At 30.0% G+C, this 19,021-nt stretch overlaps 1 protein-coding gene across 5 annotated transcripts in view; it reads right to left on the bottom strand.

Annotated features, from left to right (window-relative positions):
- The window catches only part of LOC142330980 (uncharacterized), a 58,840-nt gene that overhangs the window by 23,242 nt on the left and 16,577 nt on the right, over positions 1–19,021 (bottom strand). For 2 of the 5 annotated variants that reach the window (XM_075376474.1, XM_075376475.1), the window contains exons 7-13: positions 14,681–14,854; positions 11,839–11,976; positions 8,715–8,864; positions 6,781–6,894; positions 6,519–6,616; positions 3,861–3,914; positions 1,796–1,885 (exon numbers count right to left, since the gene is read on the bottom strand). In XM_075376474.1, coding sequence (XP_075232589.1) covers positions 1,796–1,885; positions 3,861–3,914; positions 6,519–6,616; positions 6,781–6,894; positions 8,715–8,864; positions 11,839–11,976; positions 14,681–14,854 — 818 coding nt within the window. Of the gene's footprint in view, positions 1–795; positions 1,330–1,795; positions 1,886–3,860; positions 3,915–6,518; positions 6,617–6,780; positions 6,895–8,714; positions 8,865–11,838; positions 11,977–14,680; positions 14,855–19,021 lie in introns of all 5 variants that reach the window. The other 3 variants (XM_075376472.1, XM_075376470.1, XM_075376473.1) reach the window with 3 other exon arrangements.

The raw sequence follows: 19,021 nt of genomic DNA on the forward strand, positions 1-19,021 counted from the left end.
TAAGAATTTTTGTAGTTATGTATATTTAACAAATATTCCTGTTTTAGCTTTATTGAATTTATAACTTCCTGGTGTAATACTTTTTAGCTGCCCTTATATTGTTTAAAAGATGGACACCTTTTATTTAACAATTTGTAGGCACCAAGTATGTACGATGATTCAACTGCTGATAAATATAATTTTTTTTTTCAATTTTATATATTAGACTTTGTTTTTCTGAGAACATAAATAATCATTGGTAACAACTCTTTCCTATAGTAATTATTAATCTAAGTATTTTTATATACAAATCATTGGTAACAACTCTTTCCTATAGTAATTATTAATCTAAGTATTTTTATATACAAAGTAAAAAAATTGTGGATTTAGTCAAAATTTAATGTAGTACAGTCAAAAACTAGCAAACAGACTGTCTCCACATAAACATTTTTAGTCTATGCAGTTTTATGTTACAAATTGCTTTAAAATTTTTAATGGATTTTGTACATTCTATTGAATAATTTATACTTTTATCAAAACAACTGAATTGACTGATCTGTAACATTCATTGAACAAATAGTAATTTGGGTCACTTACAATTCTTTAACTAATATTTAAATTACTGTAAAATCAATAATATTGTTAAATGCTGAATTAGCAGCTATCACAAAAAATAAAGGAGAAATTTTTTGTAACAAATATTAGTTTCCTCAAAACAATTGATGTTTCTTAAATTTTGATATGTCTACATCATAACTTTAAAACAAAAATGTTAAAATAATGAAAAAATTTATCATTAAAAATAAAAAAAATTACCTTAAATCTAATAATCTTAATGTGTGTGATTTAATCTGAATCAAACATTTTCTTAGTATTCTGTGGTTTACTGTCTATTTCAAAACTTTTCTTCTGAAATCCACCTCCTCCAAAACCCCCTCTACCACCACCTCCTCTTCCACCCCTGAACCCTCCACCACCACCACGAAATTTCCCACCACTTTCACCACCCCAACTTTTTCTGTAACCTCCCTTACCATCCTGATTACCATCATCATTTTTATCACCCCAACTCTTTCTAAATTTACCACCACCTCCTTCCCCATCATTATCCCAACTTTTCCTATAATTACCACCTCCTTCGCCATCATTATCACCCCAACTTTTCCTAAATCCACCTCCACCACCACCTCTTCCACCTCTAAATCCTCCCCTACCACGATCACCGCCCCCACCTCTGCCCCGTCTATCACCAAAACCTCCCCTATTTCCACCAAAACCACCTCTCTGATTCTTATTACCACCCCATGACTTCATGTTGTTACCGTAGCCATCATCATTCTGAGTTGAATCCTGTATTATAACAAAACAAAACAGTGTTATTAAAACGATCTGACTGAACAAAATACGATTGAAAAGAATTACTTCATGTTATAATTATAAAATGAAAATTTAATAATTCTGTTAATATTACAATAAGAATAAAATTTAATTTTTAAGACAAATATAATTATAATAAATTAACATTACTGGTACATCTCAGATCATAGTCATGTTTTGTGCAGTCAGTTCATTTAAATAATACTGTTTATTTAGGAAAAAAACATCAATATTCTGACATTAATAAAGGTTCCTGAACACTTTAAAGCGCAATTAGACCTGTTCAAGAAAAAATATATATCCGAAATACACATGTTTATCAATAATGCCATTACATGTGCAAGTGATGGAAAATTGTACAATATTACAATTGTCATATCTTTATACAGGAAGTTTTACTGCTGCTTGCTAATAACATGATGGATGATCTGAGACTTACCTTTGCCTCAAATGAATTGTTGAACACGTAACGATGATCAACTTCATCTTCTTTTACTCTCTTGAACGGTTTTGATTTATCATTGTCATTCTGTTTTCAAAAATGAAATATGTTATTGAATGTAATGTATTTCTACGCAAATTATTAACAAAAACAATAAAAAAACTTCTCTTTTTTTTTATAATTTTTCAAGTAAAAGTTCACAAATTAAAAAAAAATTAATTACATTTACATACATGAACAAAAGTTGTAAATCAGATGTATATTTATAACATGAGAAAAAAAATTAGGGATTGATCAGCATTCCTAAAGCCTGCAAGAATTCGGTGAGTTACAGTAGATTTATACACTGTAGCGATAATTTTTAAAAACCTCAACTAGTATAAGAAAATTAGCTAAGACTACAGACAAACTCAAACTAATGATTTTGGTACAAGGTGGATACCTACAAATTTTTTTTCCAAAGTTCCTCTCACTTCAGCTACTTAGAATTTACATAATATGTAGGGTGTATTAAAAAAACTTGTTATAGGAATGCAAACTACAGCAATAGATTCTAAAAACCCCTTACAAAAACTTTTTATGGGACTGTATTAAAATTCCAAATTTTTTTTTTTTTTTTTTAAATCCATGCATTCCAGTTAACAATAATCCAACATTTATCAGTCAGCTTGTTATGAAAAGTATGGTGAATTTTCAACCTGTATATATGGGAATTCAAAGCAATCAAACCAGTTAATCAGCTGATAAAAAGATATTCAAAGGATTCAGAGTAGTGTTGAAAAAAGATAGTAAGAAAAAAATTCAGTAAGTTATAAAAGTTAATTAAAAGTGAATTTAAGTAGTGTGTATTCCATAAGTTTTATAAACATACAAGTTTGTTGCAATGCAGTTAACTTGTCTAATTAAGAGACAAGTTCAATTGAAAAAGTTCTCAACCAGAAAGACTGTGGAATTTAAAATAAAGTTTAAGTAAATTTATATTACTCTATGTTTAATGGATGGTATAACTGATTGTTAAATTGTAAATCTAATTCAAAATTGTGTTAACCAGAAAGTTAAGTCTACAGTAATTAATAACTATAAATTTAGAAAAGTGATTGGGGTATTAGGATTTGCTTCAAGAGAAATGTAGTATTATAAAAAATTTCAAATGTAAAAGAACTTTTAATTCCTTTCTTTATTGCAAATACATCTCCGATACCATACTCTAACATAAAGGCAAATGGTACGACCCAAATCTTCCGTTTCACAGTTCTGTGTCACAGTTTATAATATCTGAAACCTATTATATAACAAATTATACATTTTTTTCTTAACGTGATTAATTGTATCAAAAAACAGTATATTTACAAATTGATAAATAAAATCTTATAAAAATTCATTTGCCATCTTTTTTTTCAAACAACAAAACTAAATGGCCTAGATTTTATGATTAAGGATTATAAATGTTAGATTAATATTAATACTATAATAAAAGCTTTAATATCCAGTACAACAAGGGAGTTTATTTACAGTTAGTGAAATCATCCAGTTATTAAACATCATGTATTATATTTAAATAAATATGTTATTATAGATGCTGTATAATTTACATGTTTTGTAGCACTGTCAAGTAGTTTCAAAGACTGAAAAGTCTTTCCACAGGTTTTGTCACTTTAATGAGAAGAATGACGAAGTTGTCATTACATAAAAAAGCTGACAGTGGAATATAACATATAATTACATGTGAATTAAAAATAATTTTAACAAAAGGAAAATGGTAAATTTATATATTTTAATTTGCGAATAACTGAATTTTCCAATTACAAGCAAAAATGTGCATAACCATTGTAGGAACTACTGCTACTGCTAATAAGTTACCTTTCGGTTATGTTATCTAACTTTTGTTTATACAAATTTTTTTAATCACTACAGGGAATAAGGTCACAAGGAAAAAAATAGCAGTAACTAGCTAATAAAGTACTCTAGTTTATATGATGCAGGATGCAAAGCTTTTACTTAAGAAACTTGCACAATAATACAAATTCTCTAAATGTAATATGATAAATAAAATAAACCTCACCTTGTCATCACTTTCACCTTTAACAAATCCTGGATAATTTGGATTGAATTTCTTCTGCAACATAAAAAATAAATGTGTAACCGAAAATAGTCCAAAAATGGAGAAATAAATGTGACTTTATAATGGCTGTACTAAGAAAACTTTGGTCAATACTACCCATTCTCCACCTGGTCACAATATTAAATATGCAGTAAACTTTTGCGGGTACAAATTCGAAAAAAATGATAAAATCTTCTGCAACAGTACAATTTTAAATCCTCAGCAGCTTTATAAACAATACAGAAGTGTTACTGATGTAATGACATCCTGCTTATTGATAAACTCCTATTGTATAATAATATGAGTCTTAGGAAACAGTTTTAACGTATAATGTATACTGTAGCTTAGTGGACAGCTACACCAAAATAATCTTACAGCAGCATAAATATTATGTTCATTCACATGTCATCAGTATCTCAATACAAAAGCTTTTTATCTGCCTACTAAACCAGTCTACAGCAGTCAGAAATGTTAGACTGCATTTTCAGTAACGACAGTTGGCTTAGTTAAGCCATGTCTTGTGAGTAACTGGAATTTGCTCAATAGTACTCAACACGTTCTAGCTCGTGGCATTTTTTCAACAATGACATTCACATTTGGCTGGAACAGTAACAACTAAAACTGTTACTCATTACCATTAATATCGGTGAGTTACACACGCAACATACAGTACCCGCACCATAGGATCTCAGTTCATACATACCGGTTGTTTAAAACAGTAAGCAATTTTAGCTGTATAATTTCTGTAGAGGTCATAGCATACACATGCACTGCACAGCGAAAGAAAGCATGGCACTGTTGTCGCAGTAAAGCAGGAGAGTTGGGTTGTAGTAAGGGTGACAAAGCAAGTAGATTCTACAAACAGGCAGTGGGGAAAACAGCCAATATAAATAGTAATGAATATAACTAACAGGCAGAAGCTGCTAAAACAATGTGGAATTTAGAACTATCATAGCCACATTTCTGAAAGAAAGAGAATACTGACGAACTTTTAATTTGAACAATATAGATCTCTTGACAGAAATATATAAGCTGTTTTTATGAAAAGATTAACACCACTGAGTTAACACTGAAAAGCATGCGGTACAAATTCATATAAGTGATTCTATTTTAAGCCAGCAAGCAAGCATGAAAAATAATGATTTTACGACTACCAAAATAGTGTTTACTCTTTTCATGATGGTCACAGCATTATTTTTCATAGAATTCAAAAGAAAAATTTCATATCAGCATCTGATGCAATATGAATTTATGGCATGAATAACAAGAAATACATAAATTTTTAATAATTAATATATTCCAGAATATTTCATTTTATTAAATGCACTTTTTCATTACATCATGAGCACTCATAGCATATATACTTAGTACAAAATGTTAAAGTGGTAATAGAAAAATACAAATAAAATATACATGTATAATAATCCAGACTTCAGGTATGACTAAATTATATCATACAGAAACTTAAGTAAGGTATATTATTGCTCTTTCTTTACGTAAATGAATAATTTTATACATAAATGCACATTCATATATATATATATATATACATTCAGAATATATATATATATATATATATATATTCAAAATATATAATTTGAATATTAATGTATAATTCAACTTAATTCATTAATGAACTAAAAGAAATAGAACTAAATTTACTTTGAAATAAAATAGTGTTTTTAAGCTTTTCTATTACTTTTCCAAGATTATAAAGCATTTTATAAATATTAAATCCCATTAATATGGTAATTAAATAAAACCACTGTAAAGAACTAAATATAATCATTTTGATTTTGTATTCATACAAATATTAAAGATGTAAATATATACATCTCGTACAAAGAAAACTTCAAATGTTAATTTACATCATTATCAAGGATGGAAGAATCTTTTATAACCGATACAATCTCTTTAAAAATGCTGTTTTTTTTAATGGAGCTGTTTCTCCAGACCCAAACCACTTCAACTGCTTGTACACATCTCAAGAGATGTTAATTTTCTCCAATAAATTTTACAGGCTAATCTGAAAAATTCCTAATATTAATGAATAATATTTATTGATAAGCATGACCTAAATGAAAATACTTTGGAAAAATATTAAAAATTCTATGACTTAATTAATTAGTCTCGCTTTCAAAACTAAGCAGGCCTAATTCAAAAGATCTTTTCAGAGAAATTAAACAGCTACTCTTCAGTGAGTAACTGTTCACCACCATTAAAACAGACAATTCATCACTTTAGTATGATTAATAGATACTACACATAATGTATCAACCTCTCCAAACTGCCTAATAGAAACAAGAACATAAAACCTGACCTTTACATACTTTAATATAGAATTTAAAAATAAACTAAATCTGAACAACATATTACTCTACTACATCTTTCTTATCTTTTCAAGATTGGTATAATAGTGTCGCAAGTAATTACCACTAAAGAAATAGCTGCACACAGTTAGTTACAAAATCAATATAATCACATGTAACTAGAGAATAGAAGGAATAATATTAATTAAAATTTATTTTTATCATCCAGATTACTTTTTTTTTATTTACAACAATAAAACAGTAGTTTAGATTAAATCTATATTATTGAATAGATTTTCTTTTAACTTACATTAGGCTGCCATGAGCTATTATCTTCATTTTTTCTTTTCTTTCCTGTATTACTTTCTTGTTCATTAATTCCTTTAGGCACAAATACTTTTTTAACCTCTACAACAAATAAAAAGAATAATTTTTCAACATTTAACTAAAAAAAATAGAATACTAATTCAATAATTCAATTTGTTTTATCTTAAATTACAAATGTTAAACAACTTTGGAAATCTTTGTGAACATGTTGAAAAAATGATACATATTAAAAAAATAAAACTCACGGGTGTTTGTGGCATTATCATTGCTGTCATCACTACTACTATCGCTATCTTCACTAGACTCTTCCTGCTTCTTTTTTAATTGATTTACTGCAGTTTGTTGCTGTTTATTACCTACTAACATAATAAACAATAACATTAAAAAAAAGTCAATTTGTAATCTAACAATAATACTAAGAAAACATTTTTTAATCTGGTAAAAACAGCTGCAAAAAAATTGACAACAAAACTCTCACCTAAAAACAATTACATTAATATAAAGCAACCTGAAGCCAATTTTCTAAAAACTAACTTTATAAGACCAATTTTATTGTAATTACTATTTACACAATAGATGTGAAAAAATGCAATTTAATAGTGGGATTGAATTTCACTCAGGGTTAGTATTTTTGCATTTTACAAAATTAAACTGTTATAAAAAAAAGAAGGCATTAACAGTAATCTATTGTTAATCTGTAGTAACAATAATGACAAATAACATCAATATACTTAAGTAAAAAGAATCACTGCAATGATATGAATGTAATAATGATGTTGCACAGATAATGAAATAAAGATATAAATTAGATAAAAATAAGCAGAACTCTTCCATTTTAAATAATAGTAAGTTGCTCCATTCATATATCAATCTTAACTTTACACTTTGGCATTTGAATTACACAGAACTGCTACAATCCTTCAGATGACAGGGTATGACATAATATAGGAGATAAGTAAAATGAAGATGTTCAGCCTGCTTAATAATATAAAAAATCCTAGTTAACCAACGAATAAAGATCAGTGGAAAGTTAGGGACTATTTATTAGGAAAGATTCTATATTAGTATATATACAGTACAGTACTGTACTGTTTATACATCTACTTATAAAAAACCTGTGAGCCATCCCAAAACAAAAAGAATAAAAGTTTCATCTCTTATAAATGCCTCAGGTATAGCACATTGTAATGCATGGTTTTTACTACATTCTACCTCAGTACTAAGAAGGCCATTGACCAACAAACCTAACCTAGGGTTAAAAATAATGTTTCATATGAATCCCAGAGAATAAAGATGTAACATATTTCCTCAGAATAAAACATAACTCAGTTATTACTGTAGTTTTCTCAGTATATATACTCTAGCATTGAATTCCCGTAACGAATGCAGAATTTAATTCATTAAATAATAATTTGTATTTACATTAAACACTACTAAGAACATCCATATGATAAACTAAAATCAAATTTGACAGAAAATTCATGAATATGTTGTATTCTGTTAATTCAAAATCATTCCTCATCTATTAATTCAATAGAAACTAAAATACTTAAATTTTTTCACAGAATAGCTTCCATCTAAACTACAGACAGAAACTGTGATAACTGTAGACAACCACATAAAAAAAATTTTTAAATAATTACAGATTAAATATATAGAGTAAAAAAAAGAATTAGATTAACATACTGTAGTATACTGAAAGTAGAGACATTTCACAACTAGATATTTAACATTGTTGATAAAGGCACAATTAAAACTGATGCAACTTATATACTATTACTTATGGGCTGTACATCAATATTTGTTTTTTTCCAACAACTGTCAGGTCTGTGTGTGTGTACATAGACAAATGCAATTACCGCTTGCCGTAGTACAATGATAGTGTTAACGTACTGATAAACATGCAGTCTGTAAACAGACTCGGGTCAACCACTCCTGAGTCATATGGTTAATTGAAACCAAATCACTAAAGAACACCGGTATCCACAGTCTGGCATTGAAATCCATATAATAGCAACTGCCATTACAAGGACTTGAATATTAGAACTCTTGACTTTGAAAATCAGCTGATTTTGCAATGCACAGTTTAACCACTAGCCTAACCCAGCGAATTTGTACGTCAATGTACTTATTAATAACACCATGTATCAGATAAATCAGTAAAATTAATCATTATTACCTTTATTAACCTGTTGCTTTTTAGGTTGTTCTTCATCACTAGATCCACTATCACTATCACTAGAATCATCACCTGCTGCTGGTGCAGGTTTCTTTTGCTGTGCTTGCTGATAAGGTTTCAAACCTGGCTTTGCTAAATTGGCAGCTTTACCTGAAATAATAAAAATTTTACCCAACATTACAAATTTATGAAAAAAATATAATTCATGGTAAAATGAAGTAAATAAAAATGCAAAATTTAACCAACAAAAAAAAGTAAAATAAACATTATACAAATAGAAAATTCTCTTTAAATGATGGCACCCTTGTTTAAAGGTTTTCCTTGAATAACACATGTATTCTGACAATTATTATAATTTCGCTAAATAATTACTCTTATCCCTATTAAACAACAAATACCTGCAGTCCAGCCAGCTTTCCTTCCAAAATGTTTTTCATTTGATAATTCAAAACTGAGATGTTAAGGTATGAGTTGGTCTTAAACAGCCTCTCTCATACAAATGTCAACCTCACCTTCATGCATGATAGCATGATGAATGGCTACACAGCACATGCTGTTTTCACAGATGAGACTAAGGCAATCGAGGGATCACCAGATTTAAGTGATTACCCTTCTATCAAGTGCCCGCAATAACAACTTCTGAGGAAGGTGGATGAGACAGTAGAAAACGGGGCACTATTGTCCTGGAAGTGAGAAATTGCTGCCAAGCAATTCAAGCAGAGGAACCGTATGCTCAACAGCATTATGATACAGAAAGCAACAGGAAACCACTGCATTAAAGTTCCATGGGGAATCCTTATTAGTTGATGCCATGGTACAGACCTTACTATAAAAGTATCTGAAGGTAAAGCCCTCTTCAATTAGATCTCCAGGAGGGGAGTACAATAGGGTTTCATGCATATCAGGAAGTTCTAGGGAAGGAAAAGAGAAAAATAAAATTTATAGAGGAAAGATACCATTAAGAATCAGAGCATGAAATGTCTAACACTACTACAAAGTAGAAAACTTAAGAATGCAAAGAATGAAATGGTCAAAAATAACTGAAGTGAGAAGGAAGGATATGAAGAGATATAAAGCGGGAATTTCCAGTTTTATTTTTTAGGAGCAGAAATGTGTGGTAGTAATGGAGTAGGTATATTGATAAATAAGAAACTGGTAGGAAAAGTATTAAAGGCCGAGTGTGTTGATGAAGATAAAGGGAGAGAAGATAATTTAATAATTCAAGTATACATGTCAATCACTCAGCACACAGACGAGGAAGTAGAACAGTATAATGAAAGCATAGAAGAGTTAATTGGGATCGAAAAGAAGGGGGCACGTGTAGTGATACTAGGTGATTAGAATGCTGTGGGTGAAGAGGAAAAGGAAAACAAGGCAATGGAAAAATATGGTCTCGGAATTAGAAATAAAAGAGGAGAAAGACTGGTTAGATTCTGCATGGAGAAGGAATTAGTGTTGGGAAACAACCTGTTTGAAATTCATATAAATATACATAGGTATGATGAATGAAAGAAAAATATCAAAATGATTATATTATGATACAACAAAGATTTAGAAATTGTTTAAAGAATGCTAAGGCTTCTCCACGTGTATATATAAATTCAGATCACAATCTAGTTGTGGCAGAAATGAACGTTAAGCTTAAGAAAAATTGGGAATGGCAGGAGAAGAGATTACCATGATTTGGAGAAGCTAAGGGAACAGACAACAATTCAGGAAATGGAGAAATTGATGCTGGAAAAAATGAGAATGTTGTAATGAGTAATGAAGTATATTAAAGGTTCTAAATAAGAGAATATACAATAAACTGGATCGCAGTACTGAGGAAGAATAGTATAGGTTTAAAAGATGTATTGGAATAAGGGACACACTATGGCTGCTAAGAGTAATAGATGAGAGATACATGGAAAGGAGGTGGAGAGTATGTATATGTTGTATTTGTTGGCCAAGAAAAGGCATTTGACAGTTACGATGGGATAAATTACTGCTAATTTTGGAAAAGAAGGGGACTGTCTGGAAAGAGAGGCGTGAAAGAGCTGTACTATTATCAGAATAAAAGAACATACATTCTATACAATTATAGAATAAAAGTGAGGATAGGAGACAAATGACAGGAAGAATACGGATTGGAAGGGGAGTGAGGCAGGAATGCTGCGTGTCACCAACAATCCAACTAAATAAAATGCTTAATGACTTACAACAATACTTGTGAAAGTCAGGGGATAAACAAAAAGATAACAAAATTTATGGTATTAGGTGGAAAAATAAGAGAGGATTGAAAATAAGATAGGAAATGAAATTTTACAGCCACGTGAAGAAATTCAGTAATTAGGGAACTTTATAACTAATGACCTGACTTGCATAGTAAAAATTAAAACAAGAATACAAAGAAGTAAGCAATCATTTAATAAGAAGGGAAGACTGCTGTGTGGAAAGTTAAACTTAGCATCAAGTAAGAAATAAATGTTTTATTTGGGAGTGTGATGCTCAATGGAGCTGAAATGTGGTCGATGAGGAAGGTAGAAAGAAAACAAATTGAAGCTTGTGAGATATGGATGTGACACAGAACGATAAATGTCAGGTGGCAAAACCATGTAACAAATGAAAAAGTATTAAGAATTTGAGAGAATATGAAAATGCTAAATGCGACTGAATATAGGAAAAGGAACTGGCTAGGACTCTGAATAAAGTCTTTATTAGTGGATGTTATAGAAAGGCTGGTGAATGGAAAAAAGAGATTTTAAATGATGGATGAAATTATGAAATAAGAAAATATGTATTAACAAAGAAGTTAGCAAAGGACAGAACAAGGTGGAAAGCAACAACCATGAAAAAGGACCTGCCCTAATGGCAGAACACTATAAATGAATGAATTCAATATTGTTAGTTTTCAAATTTTTCTTATTTACAGAAATTTTTAATGAGATATCCACAAGTACAATACAATTACTGATCAAGGTTAAAATGAAAAAAAATACAGAAATTAAGTAATATCTATTAAATAGACACCTGTGATAGTAATGCAACCAGGCCAATTCTTACAAACAATGCTTATCTCAAGAAAGACAACATTTTTTCACTACTTAATAAATTAATACTAATACTGTAGTTTTACTTTACATACCATTAACAAGTTTTTTATTTTGTTTTGCATCACCACTGTCACTACTATCACTGTCACTGTCGTCACTTGATTCAGCTTGTTTCTTCTGTTGTGGTTTTTGTTGAACTTTATTTGCCTGTATTGGTGCTGTTGGTTTAGCTACATTAAAATAAATAAATTTATTGTAAAATAATTAATTATTCTTGAATGATTTCCTTAACTACCAGCACTCTCAAGACCTTACAGTACAGAGAATACATAAAAAAATACAGACGTGCACATACACACACTAACACATTTTTTATGAACAGAAAGGATATATTAAAAAAAAAAAAACTATATATTATATATACAAACGACACACATTTTATATCTTCTCTGTGTTGTAATATCATGACAGTGTACATATATATGTACATACGTACAGGAAGTTTGATTAAAAAATGCACACAGAATTTTTTTATAAATCCAACAATTATTTTTGTTGTATTTGTACACTGGTCCCAAATGTACGTTTACGTAGATATCCATACAGGTAGTTTACTGTTGAAAGGTTACATGTGTTTTGATATGGAAGGTGATTTAACTTGTGCAAAACACACAACAAAGAATTTGCATTAAATTTTGCTTTAAGAATGAAATAAGTGCAGCACCACAATCGAAATGTTGCATCATGTTGCTTTAGGTGATTTTTCAGTGAATAGAACAAGCATTTACAAGTGATACAAATGTTTCCAAGAGGGCTGTGAAGACGATGATGAGCACTGTGAACAACCCAGCACATCACAACATCCTATGACACCGAAAAAGTGAAAAAAAAAAAAAATGATTATGGACAATCTCCGAATAACTATTACGGTCAATAAGGATTACTAATTGGAAATTCTACATAAAATCAATGAAACAATTCACGGCAATTGCACCACAATAATTCATGTGCTAACCCTTCAACTATTTGTTAGTGAAATTTTGGCCAAAAACAATTGTTATGATGCCTCATCCTTTGTATTTGCCAGACATAGTCCCCTGTGACTTATTCCTATTCCCATAACTGAAAGGAAGATGAAGTTTTTCCAACATAGAAGAGACAAAGACAGAATTGCTGAAGGAGCTAAACCCCATACTGGAAATTGCATTCAAGAGGTGTTTTGAGGATTGGAAAAATCACTAGCACAAATGTATATCTGAAAAGGAGTGCTTTGGAATATTTTTTGAATAAAACTAATACTCAATGTTTTTTTTTAGGGAAAAAACATTTAAAGAAATAATTTTTATTTTAGCAGGGTTTTACTTATTTTTTTTAGCACACTCAAGAAGAGAATTCCTTTTTGATTCAATTTTGCTGCAATTTCATGCCAATTCAATTCATGATTGCAAAAAAAATTATTCATTTCTGCACTAAACATTGTAAACCTATAAGCATGAATTATATTTTAACTGAAAGTTAAAGAATAATCAATATAAATCAAAGGAACGTAGAAAATTACGTCACCTTACTTGCACAGACCTGCACAATTTTTTACTTCACTCAATATGTATACTATATTTGTTGTATAATTAACATAACATACAAATTATATAATAATTCACTTAATATTAAAAATCACATTTGCTAACAATAAAAATAGTTAAGTAACAAACCAAAATCATTACTTGTATACGAGCTATGCATAGTCTTGTCCACTCTACTGTTCGTGCTAGCATATTACACGTTCAAGTGGTGGCGAGTGCATAGTGCTCACCATTCCAACATGCATGTGCCTTTGCTTGTGCAAATGCGTATCAACTATATATTATCACTTTTTAACCTTTGCATTTGAAAACTTGAAACTTTCCATAAAACTTCAAGAATTCAACTACAATATTGTTGTACTGATAAAAATATAAATTTTGAAAATTTGTAACAACTTTTTAATGTGAAAAAATCTTATAAATCCTATGGGAAAAAATCACCACTTTTTTTTATAATTTATATTAAGAGCTCTAATTAAGCTCATTTTTCTCGGAAAAATCAATAGTTTACTGTGTAAAAATTTCAAATGGATAATTGCATAATTATTTGAAATATTGCGAGAAAGTGAAAATTTTATTAAAAATGCATGCAGTGAAAAAAACGCATTTTTATTGATTTTTTATACGTTCCAATATGTAAAATCCTTTGTAAAAAGAAACCTTTTTGCATAAACTGACAATAACAATTTGTAAACCGGTTACTTCACTCCTGCTACTTTTTTCATTTCTAGAGCGTTTTTTAGGGGTGTGCTATAGACCAACACTAATTTAAAAATAAATATAAAAATTAACTTTAAAAAAAACCTGTACTAATAATAATAACTAAAATGTAATATTTTTCAATTCTCTAAATTTTATTTTCTAGAAGTTACAGTAAATAATTTGAAGAGAGTTCTTACTTTTTAACTTGGTGCCAAGACTTGAAAACTTCTTGTATTTTATGTTTAATAAAATTTTTTGAAGTCTGATTTATTATTTTTATGACTAATTCATTACTTTATTCATTCAAACAGAACCAATTAAATGTAAGTGCAATTAAATTGTAAAAAATTTACTTTATTTTTTGAACTATGTTCTCAAAAACAGTAACACAAATCAAAAACCAGAAAATAGCCGTGTATATTCTTCTATATGATGTAGACATATATAAACAAAGGAGGTAACAATATTTATTAATTCTGTATAAGGAGAGGGATACATTCCTAAAAGACTACCATTCACTTGTAAAATTGTAATATCACTTTTATGAATACAGGTAACAACACACACCCTTCCTAAAATTTACCCAAACTAAAGAAAACTATAACCTAAAAAAAAATTATAAACCTAAACTACAAGAAAATTATAATACCTGGTACTTTTTTAGGAGGCTCATCATCACTATCATCACTATCATCACTACTATCACTGGATTCAGCAGCAACTGGTTTTTTCTGCGGTGGTTGTGATAACTGTTTTTTAGGAGCTGAAGCTGCTGCGGCGGTGGGTTTAGGTGGCATTTTAACAGCAGGTGATTCATCATCACCTTGCATTACAAAAAAAAATTTTTTTAAATCCACTATAAATACTTTGGTTTCAGGAAAAGTATAGGGACAAGGGAAGCAATTTTAGGCCTCAGATTAATAGTAGAAGGAAGATTAAAGAAAAACAAACCAACATACTTGGCGTTTATAGACCTAGAAAAGGCTTTCGATAACGTAAACTGGAATAAAATGTTCAGCATTTTAAAAAAATTAGGGTTCAAATACAGAGATAGAAGAACAATTGCTAACATGTACAGGAACCAAACAGCAACGATAAAAATTGAAGAACATAAGAAAGAAGCCCTAATAAGAAAGGGAGTCCCCGACAAGGATGTTCCCTATCTCCGTTACTTTTTAATCTTTACATGGAACTAGCAGTTAATGATGTTAAAGAACAATTTAGATTTGGAGTAACAGTACAAGGTGAAAAGATAAAGATGCTATGATTTGCTGATGATATAGTAATTCTAGCAGAGAGTAAAAAGGATTTAGAAGAAACAATGAACGGCATAGATGAAGTCCTACGTAAGAACTATCGCATGAAAATAAACAAGAACAAAACAAAAGTAATGAAATGTAGTAGAAATAACAAAGATGGACCACTGAATGTGAAAATAGTAGGAGAAAAGATTATGGAGGTAGAAGAATTTTGTTATTTGGGAAGTAAAATTACTAAAGATGGACGAAGCAGGAGCGATATAAAATGCCGAATAGCACAAGCTAAACGAGCCTTCAGTAAGAAATATAATTTGTTTACATCAAAAATTAATTTAAATGTCAGGAAAAGATTTTTGAAAGTGTATGTTTGGAGTGTCGCTTTATATGGAAGTGAAACTTGGACGATCGGAGTATCTGAGAAGAAAAGATTAGAAGCTTTTGAAATGTGGTGCTATAGAAGAATGTTAAAAATCAGATGGGTGGATAAAGTGACAAATAAAGAGGTATTGCGGCAAATAGATGAAGAAAGAAGCATTTGGAAAAATATAGTTAAAAGAAGAGACAGACTTATAGGCCACATACTAAGGCATCCTGGAATAGTCGCTTTAATACTGGAAGGACAGGTAGAAGGGAAGAATTGTGTAGGCAGGCCACATTTGGAGTATGTAAAACAAATTGTTGGGGATGTAGGATGTAGAGGGTATACTGAAATGAAACGACTAGCACTAGATAGGGAATCTTGGAGAGCTGCATCAAACCAGTCAAATGACTGAAGACAAAAAAAAAATAAATAAATACTTTACAAGCAAAATAACAAACAAAAGACTAAGTAAATTATGCAGAAGCTGGCTACTGAAAATTACTGCAAACAAAGAGATCAACATACATGAAATCAGAAACTTAAATAAATAAAACACAATAAGTAGTAACAAAAAAATTAAGTAAATCATACAGGAATAACACTGGAAAAATTTAAAATTATTAAACATAAGATGGCCATCCATAAAATAAAAATGTCTGTAGTACTCATCCAACTGCACACAGAGGCAAAGTTTGTAGATTCTTTTTGGTCTTTTTGAGCAGTTTGGTTGCTAATATACTACAGTTTTCCTTCATATTAGAAATGTATAAAAAAAAAATCCATCTGTGAAATTTAAAGCACAATGTGGATTTTAAAATGCAAGAAAAATTTATAGGTAAATAAGGGTAATCTATGGTGATAAGGTTAATGAAATCCAGTGAGAAAATAATATATCATATTGATTTATGGAAGATACAAACAATTTTGTTCTAGCCAAACCTCTCTTGTAACTAAGAACTAAAGCAAAAAATTATCAAGGAATAAATCTCTTAAGATAGACTACTTATTTTAAATGAATGTCTATTTATTTAACTACTTATTTCAATGTCTTTATGACATGAAATTATTGGTTATCATACTGGGTATAAAAGAATTTGTATCAAATGCTTTTTTTTTACAACTGTCTGAAGGCAAGAATAATTATGATTATTAATCAACTTTTAAGCGGTAGTAATTTTGGAAGAGATAATGCCAAATAAGCTGAAAGTTTTTTATGCTGCTGAATAGCTTAAAAAACTGGGAGCACATTTCTTTAATGATGAAATATTATAGCATTCAAGTTTTTAAATTTAAATCATGACTACAAAAAAATTAATTTTTTTCTAGATATTTATTCTGATATTCATTAACTAACCATTATTGTCCAATTTGTACACATAATTTACCAATAAAGATCACTACAACTGCTCAAAGACTTAAAAATGTTTTTTTTGCTTATTACTCAAATAGAACATTTGTAATTAAACTTGATGGCACTGTTGATTTTTCTACAAATACAGCAAACTCAACTATTTGGTTTGGTTCAAAATCCAACTGTTAACATAATAAATTATTTCCACATTTCTAGAAATTCTGAACACAATTTGTACAAGGGTCATTCAATAATCAAACAAACATTTTTTAGTGAAGGAAATGCTTAATGCAGGCGATTGAAACTTTTGTAAGTGTTAGTTGGCAACCTTGCGAAGAGTGTTAGTCAGCTGTTCAATTAATATTTATGCAAACATAATCTCTGAAGTCTTTAGTTACGATGGCATGTCTGCTTGAAGAAAATACTTTTGGAAAATAGTATTCTGTGATCAGATTTTTACTTTAAGAAAGTGTATAACCGTCAGAAACAATCCCTTGGATGAGCAAACAATATGGCATTAGTTGCATGTTCAACTACTGCCAGTTTTTACATGCGAGTGGAAAAGTTTAAAAGTGGCCACAAAAGCATGACCAACGAGCACCGCTCTGGGCATCTAGTAACAATGTCAACCTTGGTGTTAGATAAGGTCACTTATATCATATCAACTTATCCAAAAAGACAGACGACTTACAGTTAAACAAATTGTTCAAAAATGTCAAGTAAGTGTTGACACAACTTATTACATCATTCAAAATAAACTGAATAATCCTAAGAATTGTGCAAAATAGGTTCCTAGAGAGCTTACGTTCATCACAAAGCAGAGAGATTTCGCACCTGCAAAAACTGTTTCAATAATAGAGGTCACACAATTTTGGACAGGACTTTAACCAGTGAAGAAACTTGGATACATCATTTTGAGCTGGAGTCCAAGTGTCAAAGCATGCAGTGAAAACATCCTGAATTGCCTGTCTGTAAGAAATTCAAAATGCAATCATCAGCTGGAAAGATCATATTAACCATTTTTTGGAGTGCCCATGGTCCGATTCTCTGTGATTATTTGGAGGAGCAATGCACTATTATCAACAGCATATAACTACTCATCCATGATTGAGAACAAAGTGTAGCCCACATTGAAGAGAAAATGTATGTCCAGGATGACAGGAAAGGCAGGATTCATTCTTCAAGATAATGCTCAACCTCATACGGCATAACTGACGCTGTAAACTATTGACAAAGTGGGTTGGGAGCTCCTACCTCATCCTTCTTACAGCCCTGACCTTGCCACTTGAGATTTTTATCTGTTTGGTCCAATGAAAGAAGCTTTGCGTGGCATAAAGTTCAACGACAACTAAGAGGTAAAGAAAGAAAAAAGTACAAAATGGTTTCGAGATCAAGGTAAAGAATTCTTTGAGGGAATATGAAGACTTGTATAAAAAGATGGGACAAGTGCAGAGAAATTGGTCGGATTTTGTGGAATAAACAAAAAAATTATTTAATAAACCATTTTTGCTGTACAGCAATTTGTCTGTTTTAATTACTGAATGACCCTCGCAGATATTATGACATATTCTTTGTCATGTCTAATTTAAAAAAGTGTTACTGATCTAACTGTATTAGTATGCATATGATGATGTTTTTAAAATGTTGCAGTAACTGCTGTTGGCACAAACTAGTCTCAACTTTGTTTTTGAAGTTCTCTTTGTATTAGAATAGCAACATATTAAATTGAGGTTTCTTATGATCAATCTTTATAAAACAAGTGAAAATATGCTTGCATTAAAATAATTAGCAAGTGAGAAAATAATTCAGGTTTTTTGGATATTAGCAAAACGTATATCCAAAATTGTAAAGAGTATAATCCCTCTGAATGAGTTTCAGATGAAAAATAAAAATTTACGCGCAGCTAATAAATTTGATTTTTGATATCAAAAACTTACACTTAAATTGAAATCATCCTACTGGAAAATACACATAGATTTTAAGTTAATGAAAAAATTGTTCATTATCAATGACAACGTG

The sequence above is a fragment of the Lycorma delicatula genome, chromosome 10 (genome assembly GCF_047948215.1).
Source record: "Lycorma delicatula isolate Av1 chromosome 10, ASM4794821v1, whole genome shotgun sequence".
Classification (NCBI taxonomy): Eukaryota; Metazoa; Arthropoda; class Insecta; order Hemiptera; family Fulgoridae; genus Lycorma; species Lycorma delicatula.